We start from the raw sequence: 21,102 nt of genomic DNA on the forward strand, positions 1-21,102 counted from the left end.
CCTCTCTGCAATAACCAATTTTTTCTTAATTAAACCAAGATTCCTCACTACCTTAGGCAGTCTGTACATCCCAAATGCTAATCACTAATGACATAGTATTTGACTTATTCCATCTGTAGGTCAGAATTTGTGAAACATTGTGTTGAAAGGCAACAATTGCTTATCACCTTCAAGATTTCATTCCATAATTTGGTCTCTACTATATTTTACACAGTATTCAAACTGGCACAGGAAGATATCACAGTTGCATCACATATTCTATTTATTTTATAATACAGGTGGCTCACAGCCCATTTTACAAACATTTCCTTACAACATATAAGAATAAATTAATCAAATGGCATTGTAGTTGTAAAAAGGTCACATTACTTTTATGTACTGTCAAAAATATACTTCATATATTATTTGACTTAACATAATTAACCACAATTTATAAAGGTGGAAAAGTAACCTACTACAGAATATTACACAATGAAGGTATTCAAACATGCTTTCAACTACCAAACACAGAAACTGATCTTAAAAGGGAACAACAAACACTGGTGTGCACGGGAGGAGAAACATACTGATATGAATATTTTCTTGCTGTACATTGGTTTAAATTTCTGATTATACATAGTTAGTATTTAAACTGGGGAGACCACGGTGAATAATCTAACATGGTTTATGCTGAAATGGGGGGACATAGTGCTGCAGAAAGCACAGCAAAAATACAATGCTTGAGTTAAATTGTATCTCGGTGTTACAGCATAAAGCCTGCTAGATTGTTTATAACAGTCACTGATTTATGGTTCAGTATGGAGTAAATTGTGTCTACCTGTTGGCTATTCAGAATAGTTTTTTTTACAGTAAAGTCACACCACTTTTTTGTTTTTGCATCTTTCATGAGTTATATCCAGGAACATTGCTTTGATCTTTTGCAATCAAATTATAAGATTTGTAACTCATTCTTCAATGTCAAGGGCCATACAAGGAATTGCTAACCCCAACCAGCCAACTGCATGCTAAGATTTGATGCAACCATATATCAATAATGCCACAAACTTTGCAAAGGTTTAACATTGCAGCACAGGGTTGATCTTGGAGTTTAAAGCAAACAGTTTAATGTTGTGCAATGGAGATTAGGCCTATTGTGCCTGACAGGTTGATGAATACTTTGCACGCTTGGGGACTGATATTTCAAGATTTGTGCAATGTCATGTATTTTCTTTACGTAAAGCCAAACAAAGGGGGATAAAATAGTTTTATGCTCAACAAAATTGTATAAATGATCCATAACTCGTGCAATATAAGACAAATTGTAAAGAAAAGTACCAGACAAACCAAAGTGTTTTACATATATTCTTCAGTCATTGAAGAAGCATACTAAGCTGCAACCAAACAACCTGATAGGAGGTAGAATTTTAAGGTCCTTGTAAAGCTTAAGGACTTTGTATAACTCAAATTTTACTCTCTTATAAATATGTATTTATGGAGTTCATATTATCTACAAGAATTATAAGTTGATTAACAGTTTATAAAGTTTAGTAAAAGTATAAGAATGATGCTTTGACAAGACCTCAGTAAAAACTGACAAGAGACGTACTTACTTTATACTACAATTTTGCTTTCTGCCAGTAACAATGAGCTGAATGAATTTGACTAAATCACACCCAAAATACAGCAAATCACCTTTACAAGGCTCTCAGGTACTGCAATCTTCTGATACAGTGCACCTTAGTGATGACTGCATCAATTAAAGAGAACATGCATGAAACACCCCGATGCTTAATTTTCTCTACATTATTATTAATGCACTGATTATTGATGTTAAATTTCCATCCAGGCTATAAAATGCAGAAGTTCTAACCTGTTTATTCCACTGCAGATTAATGACACTGTTAGAATAGTAGACAAATTAGTGGTAATGAGAAATAAGAGAAGTGTAAACAGTGCCCTGGATGAATCCATTACACTCAAAACAAACATAGAATACGCTGGAAGTGCATAGAGTTCAATGAGCAAAATTTAAAAATAATTGGTTCATGCTTTTGATTAAAATAGAACTCAAAATCCTGATTAAGGATCACATCAGAAAAATCAACCCTTTTGTTCCCCTTTAGGTGTTATACATTTTTAAATCTGATTTCCAGCTTTCACACAATATAGCTTTCAATTTCATATATAAATCACCTGCTCTCTAATGCACCCATTCTTATTTATAGTAGCTCCTTAAACAGCTTCAAGAATATCTACTGAACTTATAAATTCCACTGAATGTTACAATAAATGGTATACCTTCAACTGCCTCAGTCATACGGGATCACAAAATGGCTTACTTTGTTTAAAGGTCAGCTGCCTGAAGAGTAGTTGAAAGTTGCTTGAAGGTTAGATTGATATTTTAAAGCCTTATTCTCACAAAATAATTGGTGACCCCAAACTGTACCTTTTTAATGGAAGCTGCTGTCATTGGAAACATCAAAATTAACATAACAACGTCTAGCAGGAATATTATTGCCTAGATTTACTTAGCAATTCTGATACTAATTATTAGAAAATGCTAAATAAAACTAAGCCAATAGATCATAGTTAGCATTTACTAATACTGTCATTTAAACAATTTTAACACCATGGAATGGAATATACAAGGACAATCAACAAAATGAACAGCTGGCAAATTCTCTATCTCAACCAATTACATCAATTAACTTCTGGCAAAAGTAGAACTCCCATAAAATGTGGAATAGTCCAATAAGTCCTTCAGCTAGTCCAGGTAGTTGTTGTAGACACTGGATGTGATTGGCTCTGGATTGCTGCCTGCTTTCTTTCCTGGATTCACCAAGATGGATGAAAGCACAAATCTGTACAAAGGTCTTCTGGATGCACACTTTTCTTTTACAGAAGTCAGAAACTGCTTCTTTGACAAAAATGCACTGCATTACTATAATAATTCTTCTCTTCATTAAAGTTCAAAATGAACTCAGATATTCCAGTGCCACATCATAGCAGAATTTGTATTGCTCCTAGAAGGGATAAAGGAACATTCCCCATAAGTCATGTGATTTTCATTATGACTGATGGTTCTTTCTATGAATGTGCATACACAGCTAAAGACAATAGATTAGGAGGAAAAATCCCCAGTGGCAGGAATCACACCTGGATTCAAGGATGACAGTTGTGATTGCTGAATGTCAATGATCTTAGCTCGAGGACACTTCTCCAGAAAATACTTGGGCAGTAGGTCCTAAACCCAACTACCTCCATCAAGCTTCCTTTCATCATATGTTTAGAAGTGGAATTATTTGCTGATCACCTCCATTTGTTACTCTGCAAAGAATAAAGATATATCTGCCCACATCTAACAAGAACTGGGCAGTTCCCATTTAACAAGACCTGGGCAATATTCAAGACTGAGCTGTTCAGTGGCAAGTGACATACATGTTATACAAATATCAGGTAATGAGAAAGTCCAAAAAGAAAATTGTTAATAACCTTCCCAAGATATAAAATGATTTTACTATTGCCTACTTCTCCATCATCAATATTCCATTGAATCAACAGAATCCAGAGACTGATCAGGACTGGACATGCAAATGCTGTGGCTACTACAAATGGGCAGTGTTAGTGACTCCTGAAACCAAACCACTAAAAGACTTTCCCATATTTACAAGATAAGATGGATGGTGCAGCTGCAGTAATACTCAAGAAGCTCAATAACATCCAACACAGAGCAGTCCCTTTATTGGTGTGCAATCCATTAGTTTAAGCATCTACTCTCTCCGTCACCAATGAAGTATGGATACTTTATATACAATCTAAAGGACATATTGCAGCAAGCCACCCCTGCTTCTACAACAGTTCTTCCAAAGTTCATATCCTCCACCAAGGACAAGAGTGGTTGGTGCAAGTCAACTCCTCAGTCATATAAAATTCTGACACAGAGACACAGACTGCAGTGGTCCAAGATGGCGGGTAATCACCACCTTTGTAAGGCCAAAGAGAGATTTTAATGATAGCCTCATAGTGATACCTACATACTAAGAATGAATATTAATAAAATCTGTTTACTCCATCTGGTTTATCGAAACAAGTAGAATAGAAATTACTGCAGTTCTTAGTAGCAATCAATGCTTAAAGTACTATTTTAGCAAAAGGGTTATTCAGTTTAACAGGTTAATGCATGGCCACTAGACCATCATTAAAGAGGGTTAAACTTTCATTATCTAATAGCATTACTCCTACTTTCAAGACTAAAACTTTGAGGGAACCCCAAGTGCATTATTAGTCTTACCAGTGTGTCTACCATGTTGGATTTGTTGTTTCGTAGTGTTTTGACTGTGTGAAAAACATCTATTATATTTTGTTGATGAATCATCTCACAGATACTGCGAACGACACAAAGTGTACCACTGCGCCCACCACCATTACTGAAAAACAAAAGCATAAGTATTTTTAACAAGCAGATGTTGATGGTTGCTCTACTATGAATTAGAAACCTATAATTGTTTCATTTGTTCACCACATAGTGGCTACACAAGAGCTGGAATTTTTTATGTTTCCTCAACAGCCTATACTGGGTAACCACTCGGTGATGAAATTCATTAGCAGATGTTGAACTGTTGGATACTTTAATATATTTTAATCTAACCTATTTGTGGATGATGTTCAAATATGAAATGAAAGCTTTCTTGCTCTTTGGGGCTGTGAAAGTCCAAATTTGTTTAATTTGCTATTGTATGCCCAATGTGAGGGTCTGAGCACCCAGATCAGTCAATAAATTCTACTCGAACTTTCAATTTCATGTAAGGACTACTGTGATGGCTGGTGAGAGATACAGGGAATTTATGCTGTGTGGATGAGAACGGAGTTAGCGTTGTTTGAAAAAAAAATTCATTGCACCTTATTTTTGCTAAGTCCTACATCACCCAGACAGATAACCCTGACCTTGAAGAGTACAAATTCTCTCCCTTGCAAAAAAAAATGAGCAATGACTAGCTGAACTTCCACCATGTTGCAAAATGGAGTGAACACCAAGTGTAGCAATTGTGTCAAGTGGGATTAGACGAATAATTATACCCATGCAGGAAAGACAAAAAGGGCACCAAGTTAGTGGGAGGGGAGGAAGGGTTGAATGGAGGAAGAAGGGAATGGAGGAACATGTGGTGAGGAGGAGAAAGGAAGAGAAGGGCTACTGCATAAGCATTGAGGTGAGGAGGAGGTAGAGGATATTGAACAGTTAATCAATGGTTAGAGGTATGCTTTATTCAAGTAGTAGTGATAACAAGTGAACATTGTAGATACTCACAAACAGTGCACCACAGTACGGCCATCACCTCCATCATATTCTTCTTGCCATTTCTCCAAACGTTTGATCAGTTTCAGAAAAGAACGCTTTGATACTGGGGTGTCTCGGTATGAAGGCCAACCAATAAACTGGAACTGCTGCACAATGCGATATCCATCTTGAGGCTGGAAGACAATTTGCAGAGAGAAAAATACAACACATGACTTTATCTGCAATCTAAGATAATTGTTTAAAAACCATTTAATGAAGGAAAATATATGCATTGAAAATTGAATATAGTGCAGTCAGAAGCCAAAACCACAATGATATTTGGCCATATCATAATACATTTAGGTACAGATGAGAAACAAAAAACATTAGAGTCCATTTACGTATTGTGGCTCCACTGAGGTACGGAAGAAGTGCTACATTGTCAGAGGGCTTGTCTTTCAGAGGATACATTAACCTGAGACACTGTCCTCTCTCTTAGATGGATCCCTCCTTCAAAGAGGAGCAGGGGTCTTAAACAATATCTATGATCTGGTTTCACTGACACATTAGTTTGAAGGAACATGCTCGGAGTAAATTAGCTCCTGCATTTTCCACATTTCAACAGTGCCGAACTTTATTGTCCATAAAGCACTTCGGGGGCAAAAGTCATATACTTGCAAGACTTTCTTCCTCCTTTAGAAATATGCTGTTACTTTTCTAAATGTAAACATATTTACCTAGAGCATAAATGAAAACTTTGCTCTCTTCATTGAGAAGGAAGGAACTGGGAAATAGTCACTGTATTATATTCCCGATCTGAGCCCTTGCATTATAATGCTTCACAATGGAGCTAAGCAAAATTAACTCTTCAAAATAACTAATCAGTTTTCAGTTCAGTTAGCTAACTAAGGATAAAATCTTTGAGAATATTCTCTTAGAACAGTGAAGAGCAAGGCACATATTTATTTTACCACCATTCTAATAATGTGAACATCATTAAAAATTGAATAGTAAGAGTTCTCAGAAGTTTACTTCACAACACAATGCTCTTTCAAGATAAAATAATTGCTATATTTTAGTGTCTGACTGAGTAAAAAAGAATTTCATTTATATGAATGCTTGTAATGAATAGACATTAGAACTCTTGAGATTTGAGTCTTACTCGTGCCATGTTGTAGATTCGAAAGACACGGACAATGATATCCTCTTCAAAGTCTGCTGAGATGAATTCCACTTGAATAGGACCATAGCAACACAGACTTTTCTCTGGCCAGTACTGAATACAGAGCTGGTTAAAAGACACAATCAGTTATGTAGTCTGACACAGAAAATGAGACTCAAAGACTTTACATAGAGTTTCATTAAAGTTGCTGTCAGAATACAGAATTACTGTGGGTTTAAAAATAAACACTTTTCAAATTGGCAAATCACTGAGCTGCCTTCTTGGTCTGAACAGTTCTTCACTTGTGCTGTTCTCTGGATGAAAGTAGTTTGGTGTAATTAGCTATATTAGATTAAATGCAAAACTCTTTAGACTAATTGGCAGATGAGTAATCTGACTCAAGTTAGCCAATATTTTACCTGCTACTTAAAATGGTTATCATTTCCAGAACAAAATCTATGTGGAGATTAGAGATGATTTAAATATAATCTTCCAACTCTCTTACTTCCCTGTGTGCCCTTGTTTACTTTAAATTCATTTATAACCTTATGAGCAATTTCCCAGGTAATATAAGTTTAATTCTAGGTCAGGAGCCTACCAACATCATTGAAATGAAGCTGTTTATTTAATATTAGAGTCAGTGTGTTAATAATTAGGTGAACATGGATTACAGTACAATTCTTCACTTTCCTCTCTTCCTCCTCAACCCTGAATAGTATCTTCTCAAAAGCCTCCTCCATGTTAAAGAGGAAAAGAAAGCAGAATCCAGTTGGACCAGAATGTATACTTATGACAAATCTAGTTGATCTTCCGTACCTGTGCAGCATCAAGCTCATTCAACATTACTATTGCTGAGCAATGGTAATCAAACACTAATCTCCAGAAGTCAGTCACAGTGTTCGGTAAAGGATGCTGTGTGACGATAAATGCTGCAGGCTGTTTGTGGCTCTGAGAAAGTGATAAAATGCAGCATTAGTTAACAATGTCATGTGTATATTTTATAGCAAATATAAATGTGTTAATTTCAACAGCATAATAATTGATAATACGACAGTCAATTCAAAGAATTAATTTGAAGTTAAAAATGTGAATATTTCTCTCCTTAAACCGAGAAGAATTACACATTTTAACCTTTATGGCTGTATATGTGTAGGTTTAGCGATAGAGGGAAAAACAGGACACACATTCTCTCTTCTCCCCCCTCCCATTAGGCAGAAGATACAAAAGCCTAAAAGCACATACCACCAGGCTTAAGGACAGCTTCTATCTTGCTGTTATAAGACTATTGAGCGGTTCCCTTGTACGATAAAATGGAGTCTTGACCTCACAATCTACCTCGTTATGGCCTTGCACCTTATTGTCTACCTGCACTGCACCTTCTCTGCAACTGTAACACTTCTTTGCATTCTGTTATTGTTTTCCCTTGTACTACCTCCATGCACTGTTGTAATGAAATGATCTGTACAGACGGCATGTAAAACAAATTTTTCACAGTACCTTGGTACATGTGACAATAATAAACCAATTTACCATCTGACATGAGAAGAGATTGAGAGACGCAAATTATTTGTAGATGAAGCAATTATAAAGTTAGAGACTATTGTGACAAGACATTTTGGTTAGGCTTTTGTAATTAGGGTGTGTGATCTAAAGGCCTTTGAAAACAGGGTGTGATTTAAAAACAGAAAATGCTGGAAACACGAAACAGATCAGGCAGCATCTGGAAAGAGAAACACAGATGCTGGCCGACCTGCTGAGTGTTTCTCAGCATTTTCTATTTTTATTTCAAACTTCTTGCTCCTGCTGCTTTTTTAATTTCACAGGGTGTGATATCAAGATAATCGCTGAGCTACTGGAGAAGCAGATGAGGAGCTAATTAAAGGGAAAACTACTTAACCAGGAACATAGCTTTGGTGAGGTGCCATAAGATGATAACCTATTCAGAAATATACAGTTCTGGTTCCTATCAGTGACTTTGTGCACTTTTTTTGATTGAACAGCATTAGAGATCAGAGCTCCAAAGCTGTGCAAAATAGAAAGCAAGACCGTCAATGGAATGATTGTGCAGAACGCTAAGCTGACAACCTTAGTAGAGGATGGACTTTGCTGGATTTCAAGTTGATATTTAGCAGCATCCATAACTTTTGGCAGTTTTAGATGGTATTATTAAGCAGTTAGTGTGGGGTAGCAGATTATAAGGATGCGGAGCAAGCGAGTGTTTAAAAGGGCAAGAGACCAGAAGTAAGCATGAGTGAAAACGAAGCCCAGTTAGTGCAGGGGTGCCCATCTTGAAGGTGGCAGGGCAAATAAATTGGATTAGAGTTCCAACAGGTATCAAGAATCAAGCAGTTCTGGGTCTTCTGGAGATTAAACCTGATGTTAGTCATAACACCAGCAGAAATTCATTTGCTAAGATCGGCAAGTTTAGAGAATTAGTTCAGCTCTGAATATAGCATTAAACTTTTCATGAAGTTCATATGCAAATGTGCATTTCTATATAGCCAGTTTTGAATGGGCAGAACCTCACTGAACCCAGTTCTCATCCAGCCCCATGCTGGTGCACCAAAGCGCCTGCTTCTGTGCTGACTTTATGATTGCACTAATGTTACTTGACTGAGTCGCTCCTGCTGTAATCATTTCACAAGGTGGAGCAGGCAGTGAGAGGTGACCAGACTCAGGCAGTACAAATTGACACCATGCCAGGGAATAATCTCATGGCTTTCTGATAGTTCATGCTTTCGGAAGATCTTTTCACTGTTTCTCATTGTCTCTGATATGCAGTGACAATTAGAAACAGTTGAAAAATAATTACAAAAATCAAAAGCTATCAGTAAAACAAACCATTTACCTGCTTCATGAGATTGATGAAATGCTGCTGCCCTAACAAGTGCAGCTAAAGCATAGCCTAGGGGCCACAAACAAAAGTGTAGCCAGTCCCCCAGCTCAAGCTTATCAGGAACACCCAATGCCTGTGTCTGACCTTCCTGCTGTTCTTTCCTTCCATGCTGCAGTGCACAACTTCAGAAGTTCAGAATGCACTACAGGTAGCCAGTGGTTCTGTATGGAGCCACTTGATAGCTGTAGGCAAAATCTGGCCTAATGTTCCTCCGTTAGCAGAGCTGTATTGGGTGTAGATAAAATGGACAAACTGCAAAGCTTTATACAAATATTAAGATTTTTATTTTGCTTACGTCCATAAGTGCAGCATTTATATAGTTGCTTGTTTCACCATCTACAGAAATGAGGAATGGGAGACACCTGTCCGGAGGGAGCACATCCATGTTCCGGTTCTTGTCATGATTGCGTGGAAGGAGACCAACACTGCAATCCTCAGCTCGTACACGAGGAGTCACAATATTCAGTGTCTGCAAATGAAAGTTACAAATGAGGATGCTGAGCAATTGTCAATTTTCCACTTTTCATTTATATGTTAGACAAAATGGTTACATCCTTCTGCTAATTGCCTCCCTCATTTTCCTAAACAACTTTGATTCCTGGCTACCACGTGTGCTAACATCATTTAAGCATGTTCAAAAAAAATCCTCTGGTTGTGTAGTTGCATGAAAATTTAAAAATAAAGGAACTTCTTGTGAACTCTTTAACACTGTTGACTAATAATGACTAGAACAACTTACCTCCCATAAATATATACAGGTTGAGTGCTATTGGGTTCTATAATAATACTATTTCTGTACAGGCTATCTAAGAGAATGAGTTTGGTTGCTTATATGTAATTTGGATTTGTACAGATTTTAATATGTCATCAGATCAATTTAAAAAATCTCAAGCACAGCACTTTCCCAAAATTTCAGTTCATTCTTATGGAATTATAACAGTTAATTGCCTCCATATCTCTACTGGTTATTGCAATCTCCTGCTTTTCTCCAGCTAAACATAAAGGAAAACTGCTGCTTTCTGCATCTCACACTTTCAGTATTTTTTTCTCTCAACTGCTCTCATTTATCTCCCTGTATATACTTCCCTAGAAAGCTGAGATTAATAAGAATCATTAGCCTCTCATAGCCTTTATGTCACCTGGGCAATCTTGGTTTCCACCTTATTAGAGATATTCCCATTGTTTTCACCAACCCCTCCCCTCCCTGCAGCTAAAACTTATTCGATCACTTTTCTTGTTCTGATGAAAGGTCATTGATCTGAAATAACTGTTTCTTTCGTCATAGGTGCTGCCTTACCTGTTGACTATGTCTTGCATTTTTATTTTTAAAGAAGAAAACTTTGTGGGTATTAATTTCTGTTATATAAAAATATTGAGTCAAGAAAAAATATTGAATACCACACAAAATTAGATTTTATTTGTATTTCTAAAGTGCTCACAGTGTTTTACATGAAAAAATCCTATTTATTTGAACATCCCTGCAAATTATCAATCCTACTTGAATTTAACAGTTCAGTGCTTCATCATAATCATCCTTCATAACAATCTATTTCAGCTGCTGATCAACCTCTGTGTAAAGAAATGTTTGTCCTAAAAATACTCTTTCCAGTCTTGAAGCTGTCATTTGTCATTCTTCCTAGGCAGACTTGTACTAGGCTTATCTTAATTATTTTCTGATGTATCTTGTATATTTCTGCAAGGTCTCCTCCAATGTCCTTTTTAGTAACTAATGTACTTAAGGTTATTCCCTCTAATATTGTGAATTAGCTCCACTTAGCACTGCTCCATGATAATGCCCCAGGGAAGGAAAATTGATTTGCAGTTTAAAATGCAGTTAAAGAGCTCCAGTGATGTGTAAAAATTGACAACAAAATCATCACAGGAATGTAGAATGCTAAAACAGCAATTCTATTTTAGAGAAGATCTTTGAAGGTGATAGATTTCAGTTTGCAACTTTTGCAAATATTAAGTAAGATTAGCAAGGTTCTAGTATTATTAAAATTGGGATAAACCCAATAAGTGACTTCTACAATATACTTCACATTTAACAAATCTCACATCCTGTACTAATGCTTTACTAACTACAGATAGCCATGAATATAGTATATCACATTCATTTCTCAGCATCATATCTTAGCAATGGCCAATATTCCATTCACTACGGTAATTGTAATTCACTTATCACAACCTCAATATATCAATTTTATAACCTAAATTTGTCGAATTGCTTCTCATATTTGTGCCATTATGCACACTCTGATTCACATTGCAACTTTCACTGCAGCTCGCTGTGACCATTGGACCTTTTTATTTCTCTTCCGGCACTTGAAGTCAATGCCTTTGAACATCCCTCTCTGAATGGCTTCCAGCTGCAAACAGCACAGCCATCTTGGTTCTTAATCTTCTTGTGGCATCAATGTTTATTCAGCTCTTACTTCCACAGAGTCACCTGTCATCACTATGCAGTTGCCCCTAGGCATACCCCTGATCACCTTCCCAGAGGACAAGGGCTGCCAATTTCTCATTCATCATAGTCACCTCGTTTGACATATAGCCATTGTTCACTTATGGCCATATCTGTGAGCTGATTGCCAATGGAGTCCACCTGAGTAGTGGTCCACTTGGGTGAGGACAAATCCACTTCATAGCTTGAATGACTCCTGGATATCATCATTGCCCAATGTTGCAATACTTTTAAATGTACAGTCCCTCAACTCAAGTGACTCAATCCAATTAATGCCCATCACTACAATTGGTAGCCGAACCCATCTGTCTCCACTGACATTCAGACAGTCTAGCTCTACCAGAACCTGGAGAGTTCTCCTGTTTAGATGCCTAACATCCAGATTACTTTTCCGCAACAAAAAGTGCGTGAGATATATTTGGTGCAGACCTTGTCCCAGAAGAAACCAGTCTGCTGCAACATTGATACCTCTAGTGATAATGGTATTGGTATCGGTTTATTATTGGTATTGGTTTATTATTGTCACTTGTACCGAGGTACAGTGAAAAGCTTACCTTACAAACCGATCATACAGGTCAATTCATTACACAGTGCAGTTACATTGAGTTAGTACAAAGTGCATTGATGTAGTACAGGTAAAAACAGTAACAGTACAAAGTAAAGTGTCACAGCTACAGAGAAAGTGCAGTGCAATAAGGTGCAAGGTCACAACAAGGTAGATCGTGAAGTCAATAGTCCATCTCATTGTATAAGGGAACTGTTCAATAGTCTTATCACAGTGGGGTAGAAGCTGTCCTTAAGTCTGGTGGTACATGCCCTCAGGCTCCAGTATCTGCTTCGGTTGATGAGTGGGCTATTAATATATTGCTGATAAGTCACACTGCAAATTCCTTTAACATGCTCTCCAATTCTGATGCAGGATTTTGACCTGAAACATTGATAATTCCATCCCCCCACAAATGCTGCTTGACTTATTGAGTTCCTCCAGCAGATTGTTTATTGCTCCAAATTCCAGCATCTGCAGTCTCTTTTGTATCTGTGTAACTGTGTATCTCTGGAAATGTTGGCTTAAATGGTGCCATCAGAATCTTTACAATATTCTTACAGGAGCTATCATCTGTGGTCAGTGATGCTGTTAGGCTTACTTACATATTGTATGTTTTTGGTCCTAGTGCTAGTACAGCCACATTACTCTGTTGTCAGTCCTCTCCCCAAACTGCAACAATATACTTGGCTCTCAGGATCTCATAATTGGTTCTCCAGACTGTTCCATGCATATAGCAAACTGTTATGAGCTTTTATACTTTTCCAGCTCACTAACATTTCTGCCACATCCACTGTCTTCCACCAGCACCACGCAGATGCAAATACTGATTAAGAATATATTATCTCGCTAACACCCATGAGCACAGCATTTATGGAGCTGTATCTATAGAAATAAGGACTGGAAGATATCAGTGTCTAACCACACAGGAGTTCAGAGGTCTGAATAAATGTTCTGGAAATGAGATTATGTCATTGAATTGTGTGGTTTTAACACAATCCTGAGGGATTTTAACGTATCTAATAATCTTCAATTCTATTTGGTTTGTTTATTTCCATCATACTTTGAACATAATCCAGTAAGTGCAAATACACAACCTTCAGTCTTTTTCAACTCACCACATCCTCAGAAACAGGAAGAGATAGGGCAGATATTCACCAAGAACACCCCCATCTTCGATGATAGTTCCCTTAAATCTACGTTGTATTTTGGCTCATTGCTAATACACATCCATATTTGAAATATTGTTTTTTGTTTGTAATGCAGAATAATAATAACTACATTAATAATAATACTACATCAAAGCCTATTTAAATTCTATGATACACAACATACAATGACTTTTTACTCAGTTCAGAATACCATCTCATATAAGCACCCAAATATGAGGCAGGTTATGGCCAAAAAACACTTTAGCTTTCACATATTAGGATATTTCTACAAACTTCTATTTCATTCCTGATAATGTGCGGGTGATTTTATCCCACCCAAATCTATTGTTTTTGAGGTAACCAGTCAGTTTCAATTATAAAAATACTATCGATTCACTGAAGGCATTGGACATCTTTCATTTATTCCACACATTCCTTAGTTAAAATTGATTGGGTTGTTAAGAAGGCATATGGTGTGTTGGCCTTCATTAGTTGGGGTATTGAGTTCAAGAGCTGCTAGGTAATGTTGTAGCTCTATAAAACTCTGGTTAGACCACACTTGGAGTATTGTGTTCAGTTCTAGCCAGCTCAGTATAGGAATCACCTGGAGGCTTTAGTGAGGGTGTAGAGGAGATTTACCAGGATGCTGCCTGGATTGGAGAGCATGTCTTATGAGGATAGGTTGAGTGAGCTAGGGCTATTCTCTTTGAAGAGAAGGAGGATGAGAGGTGACTTGATAGAGGTGTACAAGATGATAAGAGGCATAGATCGAGTGAACAGTCAGAGAGTTTTTTCAAGGGTGAAAATGGCTCACATGAGGGGGCATAATTTTAAGGTGATTGGAGGAAGGTATAGGGGGGATGTCAGAAGCAAGTTTTTTTACACAGAGAGTGGTGGCGCAAGGAACACACTGCCGGCAGAGATGGTGGAGGCAGATACATGAGGGACATTTAAGAGGCTCTTAAGTGGGCACATGAATAATCAAATAATGGAGGGCTATGTGGGACGGAAGGGTTAGATAGATCATAGAGCAGGATAAAATGTTGGCATAACATCGTGTGCTGAAGGGCCTGTACCGTGCTGTAACGTTCTATGTTAATTTCTATGTTACAATGATTTCATTTTACTGATATGCTCACCTGAAACTCATCTTTGATCTGGCTGGAGTTTGTTTGTGGATCCACTTTGCTGATGTTGTAAAATGTAGCTCTGAATTCACAAACTGGTATAGTTGTGTTTCCACATAAGCAGGCCTCTAAAATTGCATCATGAACAAAGACATATTGCTCCTACAGAACAAAAGGCAAATTAAATCTAATATTAGGTATGTAAAATTAGTTGGCTTTGATTGCAGAATTGCTTATCAAGTTCATCTGAAATGAAGCAAAAACAAACTGCTGGAGGAACTCAGTGGGTCAGGCAGCATCTATGGAGGCAAAGGGATGGTTGACATTTCAAGTCGAGACCGAGCAAGAGTCCTGATGCAGGGTCTCGACCCAAAACGTTGACTATCCGTTTGCTTCCACGGGTACTGCCCAACCTGCTGAGTTCTTCCGCCGTTTTGTTTTTGCTCCACATTACAGCATTTGCAGTCTCTTGTGTCTGGGATCAGACTGGATTTTGAACTGATGCCTCATTAAGCACCTGTGATGGCATCAAATTGGCTGAGCATTTATAAGCATTTATAGACAATGTACCAGGAAGTTTTTAATAAATGTTTTAAACTTTATACTGAATACTAGATTGGACTAAAATATGCACATGTGATTAATGTCAAAGCCAAAATATCATAAAGTTAAAATTGCTCATATATTGAAATATTCAATTAAGACAATTACAATGCACAGACATCAAATTAAACTTTTAGGGCTAAGTAGTTTGCTAAGCAGTAATTATGGATTAATATCCTGTTGAAAGCTCACAGGACTCACAACTAAACACAAGATTTTAAGGACATTCTATTGTGCAACAAGTCGAAAAGCAGGTGAGATTCATGTTGTAAGGATTTCCTTTGTTTGTCATAAAGAAAGCTGCAGATAGTGGTGCACTGGATCGCTGACAACTTGCCCCACTTGCACAAAACTCTGAGTAATGATGATGCCAATCAATATTAGTTTGCTCTCAGTCTTTACCAAGAGTCCAGGGCACTCTTGTTAAAAAGTTTTTGCTTCCAGATTACATAACAGAACAATGGAATATCACGGTACAGAACCAGGCCTCTTGGCCTGTGACTGCATGGTGATTTTCTCCAAGAGGCATTGAGTGGAATCTCACATTCCTGCTCATTCCCTTTACTCTTCAGTCTTTTTGTTGGTTTCAAGCAAATGCCCAGTCCTTCCTAAGAGTATTTATTGATTGTGCCTCAGCAATAACTTGTGTCAAAAAAATCCATATTCTATCCACTTTCTACATAAATAATTTACTTTTAGCTCCCTTGTTTTGTGAATACATTGATTTTCTGCTGTCTTCTTACTGTTTAGCTAACAATTCTATTTGCCTTATTCTGACATTTCAAGACATCTATGGGGCAATCCCCTAGCAGGTGTTCTGTATCCCAATCCTCTATCTACCTTTTCTGTTTTTGTCATATGCTTTCTGGATTGGGATGCACAAAACTCCAGCTCCAATTTAACTAAAGGCTTTGTATAACTCCCTCTTGCTTTTGCATTCCCGGGTTTCAATATGGAAAACAACAGCTTGACTTTCACTGTGCTGCATTGTTATCTTTAATTTCCAATGTACATCAAAACTAAGGTCCCTCTTCTTCTGTACTCTTCTAATGACATATTGCATTATCTAAACTGAATATCTTTGCTTATTGAATTTACTGTTGAATCTGAGCAGTTCAATGGAGAATCAAAGAACTTACTGATATCCCCTTTGGGGAGAAAATTGAAGGTTCAGAATGTAGGGATGTGTGTCAAACGTGTAAAGAATTTCTTTCAAAATTCAAAATGAACAGCATGAAGACAGCATTACAACACCCTGACACCTAGTACTTTCAATTCTAAATTATGAGTTTCAGGTTTTTTTTAAACATTCTGAAATATATTTACAAATGGTACTGACTATCAAATCAGCAATAGATGAATACGTGATAGTTGATGCTTATATACTTAAATGATTTAATGTGTAACACCCACTATTGTCAAAAAATTCCACATTCCCATCAGCGTACAATGGGCATTGAAATAACTACAATCTAAATACCTTGTTTTACATCTTTCCAAAATTTTACTATGAAAAAGTTCCATACTTAAGCATCATGAATTATGACTTATGTGAGCCATTACTGATGGATCAGTAGATTAAACATGGAGCAGGCAGTTATCGGAAAATATGGCTGCTAACTGAAATGACAGTAAAAGTTTGCAATAAAAGTAATGACTACAGAATGTATGGAAACCTGGACAAAAATTTCTGCAAGGCTAAATTGGGAAATAGACCATCCATATTTGTGCATGTATGTGTGTGTGTGTGCATGTGTGTGTGTGTGTGTGTGTGTGTGTGTGTTTTTCAGGTCTCACTTTAGTCCTCAAATGGCATTCATTATGCTGAAATAATGGGGATTATTGATCCCAGCTTTTGGTTTGCCATCTCTCAAGTTCTGTGCTCTTGGTTTATTACAAATATTTGCCAGGGATTTTAAAACTAGTACGTGAAGTGCCTACATCCATTAAGCAGATACATTGGTTAATGGAGTGTCTACATTCTTATGATCCAAATGAATGATCATCAACAGCAAAGCAAAAGACCGATTTATAATTTAATTAATTTTGTTAAAGACTTGATGAAAAATAAATAAATCTTTTAGTGATCAGCACCAATCATGTTTCTTTAAAGAGGAAGGCTAGTCTCCTAGTCATGCACTCTGACTATTCTATGACGGCTAACATACTGGCAGTGCATATGTCAAATTCAGGCTGGAATTTCCCATGATATTTCAACCTTTGTGATTTCTGCCTTGGCTCCTTCAATTTTTATATTTCTTTGTTTTCTTATATCTTAGGATACTGAAATAGATTTCATGTAAATTTGAGAAGCTAACAATCCTGATACACTCCAGAGTAACATTGGTGTTCAGGTACATATTAATTAATTTTTATGGGCAACCATTCAAGGGTGTCATGAATCAGGAGATGGAGTTCCATAATTAAATCCCTCTTCTGCACTCTAGTTGCACAAAGATCTATGCTGGCAACACCTAGTCACAGAATAGCCCCCTAATCAGCAGGTATGATTTGTGCAGCAGCAAAATATGTAATAAATCCCCAGCTATCAATATTTATTTTAATTAGAAAACTACAATGGTGGATCATACTGATTATCTCTCTGAATCTATATGCTCATCCAAGTGCAAAGACCATTATTGCCACATATATTGTGACTTTATTATTGATATTGTTTCTACACATTAATATTCTGTGCTTCTCCCTGACAGTTATAATAAAAAATACTTCTTGCATTCACACAGTGTCTTACCATGTCATTAAATAACTTCAAAGCACTTCACACAATGAATTACTTTTTTTGAAGTCAAGTGGTTATTAATATGCAAATGCTGTTATGTAAGTAAATGTCACAGCCATTGCCTGACAGCAATGTCCTGGAAACAGCAATAACATGAAAGATCAGTGAATCTACTTATTGGTAATATTGGTTGAGGGAGGTACATTTATCAAGAACTCCCTCCTGTTCAGAAGTGTGGTTAGCATTCACACAAATGCAATTTTTGTTTAATGCCTCCTTTGAAGGATGGAATCTCTGAAAATACAACACTTTGTCAGTGCTGTACAGGAATATCAGCCAGCATTGTGTGCCCAGTCCGTGGTATTAGGGGCAAGAATGATATCATATGAACACAACTGATTGCTTGGTTGCTGCCCACAGGGGATGCGGCTGTACTGTTTGAAGGAAGAAATCTTTTCTGGGCTGGAACCTTCTTTTGTGCTCCTGGCAATATCACAAGGATACTTGAAACATCCTGGTTTATCTTTCCAGAGGAGGTCTACAAGCCCACACATGGATTCCAATTACCTCTTAAATAAGTCCAGACTTTTCACCTCCACTACCCTCGGTGAAGAAAACCACCCCGTTTGTGTCTGATGCAACTTGATGACATTGGTCCTTCATGTGTGTTTCGGCTGGTTTGAGTCTGTGCCTCTTTATGCTATTCTGATTGTTTAGATTGAAGTAAGTTTTAACCTTCTTCCTTACACTGAATACAAGCTCACATATTATATAAAATGACATCACCTGTGGATAAATATTATATATTGTTGAGGCACATGGATTCACAGTCAGCAAAATCATTTCTTTTGCAGCCTTATGCTTAGCATAGGATGGAAATTCTTATGCATCTTCCAACACATTGATTCACTTTCCATCAGTTAGAATGCCTGTGTTTAGCTATCTCAAATGATTTGACTTGTTTGGTCCAACTTACTTGTCTTGATGCACTTTGTTGTGACTGTTCCTATTACATTTTAGAGGTCAATAATTCAGTGACTAAACCTAATATTTTGGCATATTGAAGGGAGGTTTTTCTGAGGTGCTGCTGCAAGTGAACAATCTCATTTGTCTTCTAAAGCTAACATGCCCATGATTTCCTGACATGCATGGATAACAGCAAAGCTCCTGCATGAGAGGACTTGGAAAATTACTCCCTTTGTTGTGGATTGGATATGGGACGTGTCTGCTGATATTGGATTGGAAAGGACTGCAAATCCCTTTGCTCTCAGTTTAAATGCAATTTGATTAACATAATTTGCAGATTTCATTGGATAACACATATGTTCAACATTTATATTAATTAAAAAAGCAACCTCTACTGGAGGAATCTGAAAGTGCAAAATAAAAGATAAAACCTCAAGGCAGTGAAATCATTATTAATAAACCAGGTACCTCTGTCTGTACCATGTTGACCCTCTGTGAACGGAGCTCTCTGACACAGTTGTAAACATCCACAACACCTTCGCTTTCTGCCATATCGAGCATGATGTCGATAGCAATGAAACATCCTGTCCTTCCTGCACCCGCACTGAAGGAAGAAAAAGTTAAATTGATATTGGAACAGCAACACATAGCAAAATGCAATCTGAAAGTCAAATTGTAATGCCAAGTTTAGGAAATCCCTGGAACATAGGAGATTGAGGGGTGACCTGATAGAGGTATATAAGATCATGAGGGGCATAGACAGGGTGAAAGCACATCGTCTTTTTCACAAGGAGGGGATGCTTAAAAACAAGAGGGCATATGTTCAGGATCAGAGGTGAGAGATTTAAAACAGACTTCAGGGGCAGCTTCTTCATTGCAAAGGGTGGTGCATATTTGGAATGAGCTGCCAGAAAGAGAGGTTGAGGCAGGCACATTAGCAATATTTAAAAGCCATCTAGGTAAGTGCATGGGTAGGAGAGCTTTAGAGAGCTATAGGCCAAATGTGGGCAAGTGGGACTAGCTCACAGGGCAACACAGTCAGCATTGTTGAGTTGGGCCAAAGGATCTGTTTCCATGCTGTATGAGTCTATGACTCTAAATACATGCTTTTTATTGCATCAAAATACAATGAAATTCAGGGGCATTTAAAGAGATTTGGTTTTGCTTTCATTTCACATTTTTCATAACATGCTGTTGTAGCAGCTGCTACTGCGATGCGAAAGTAAGACACTAGTCGATGAGCTGCAGAACAAAACTGATTTATTTTCCCGCCTTGCGCGGGCCTTTTAAGAGGAATGATCCCGCCCACCGAAAACGGAAATGACGTATGCGCTACGTCATCAAACTTTTCCCGCGCGCGGGTTCTCCCCGTCGCTTGGGGAAGACGAAGGCCCAGCGCCATCTTGGGCCTCACCGCTCTGACGACGCACGACCCGACTGCTGAGCCGGTTCGCTTGTTTGGACGGTGAGTTGTTACACTGTAATAATAATTGTTAAAAGAGTGGTGTTTATTAGTGCAAACAGCGCAATAATGATTCCCAGTAATCAAGTAATAAAACTAATCACAGTGTATGCTAAAGAAGTGAATAAAATGCACACTTAGGCTGAGACATACCTGCAATGTACTATAATGGGGCCAACGTCATTTGGGTTAAGGAACTTTACTTGTCTTACAAATCCCAGTAAGCCAGTTGCATAGCAGGGTACTCCATGATCAGGCCAGCTGGTGAAGTGGAACTGTCTAATCTCCCGAATTTCGTGATTGCCTTTCTATAAAGAGATAAGTTGGCATATTATTTAGACACATGCACAGGATATGGAGGAATGTATGAGACTGGAAACAGATGGAGCAGCTCTAGTCAGCCTCAAATTTCATTCCAGGCTGGATGTTCATGGTTGGTGCATGGAATGAGTGGTTGGTGCATGCAATGCACTGCCTGGGGTGGTCGTGGAGGCAGATACATTGGACAGGTTCAAGAGTTTGTGGGATAGGCACATGGAGGAATGTGAGATAGAGGGATATGCGGGAGGAAAGGTTTAGGTAGTGTGAGGGTGGTTTGATGGACGGCACAACATGGTGGGCCGAAGGGCCTGTTTTGTGCTGTATGGTTCTATGGTTCTATGGTTCCTGCTCTGTATGTAGAAAGAAATATTGGGTAGCTCCATTAACAGCAGTGCAATTCCAAACCCCTCCT

General features: G+C 37.8%; 1 protein-coding gene across 6 annotated transcripts in view; it reads right to left on the reverse strand.

Moving 5' to 3' along the window:
* Positions 1-271: 271 nt before the first annotated feature.
* The window catches only part of LOC127578729 (receptor-type tyrosine-protein phosphatase T), a 935,885-nt gene continuing 915,054 nt past the window's right edge, over positions 272-21,102 (reverse strand). For all 6 annotated transcript variants that reach the window (XM_052031104.1, XM_052031103.1, XM_052031108.1 and 3 more), the window contains 9 exons: positions 20,523-20,677; positions 19,376-19,511; positions 14,611-14,760; positions 9,608-9,781; positions 7,233-7,364; positions 6,417-6,542; positions 5,285-5,448; positions 4,271-4,406; positions 272-3,002 (listed from right to left, as the gene is read on the reverse strand). In XM_052031104.1, coding sequence (XP_051887064.1) covers positions 2,949-3,002; positions 4,271-4,406; positions 5,285-5,448; positions 6,417-6,542; positions 7,233-7,364; positions 9,608-9,781; positions 14,611-14,760; positions 19,376-19,511; positions 20,523-20,677 — 1,227 coding nt within the window. In that variant the 3' untranslated portion in view covers positions 272-2,948. The remainder of the gene's footprint in view (positions 3,003-4,270; positions 4,407-5,284; positions 5,449-6,416; positions 6,543-7,232; positions 7,365-9,607; positions 9,782-14,610; positions 14,761-19,375; positions 19,512-20,522; positions 20,678-21,102) is intronic.

This window comes from Pristis pectinata, chromosome 16 (genome assembly GCF_009764475.1).
Source record: "Pristis pectinata isolate sPriPec2 chromosome 16, sPriPec2.1.pri, whole genome shotgun sequence".
NCBI lineage: Eukaryota > Metazoa > Chordata > Chondrichthyes > Rhinopristiformes > Pristidae > Pristis > Pristis pectinata.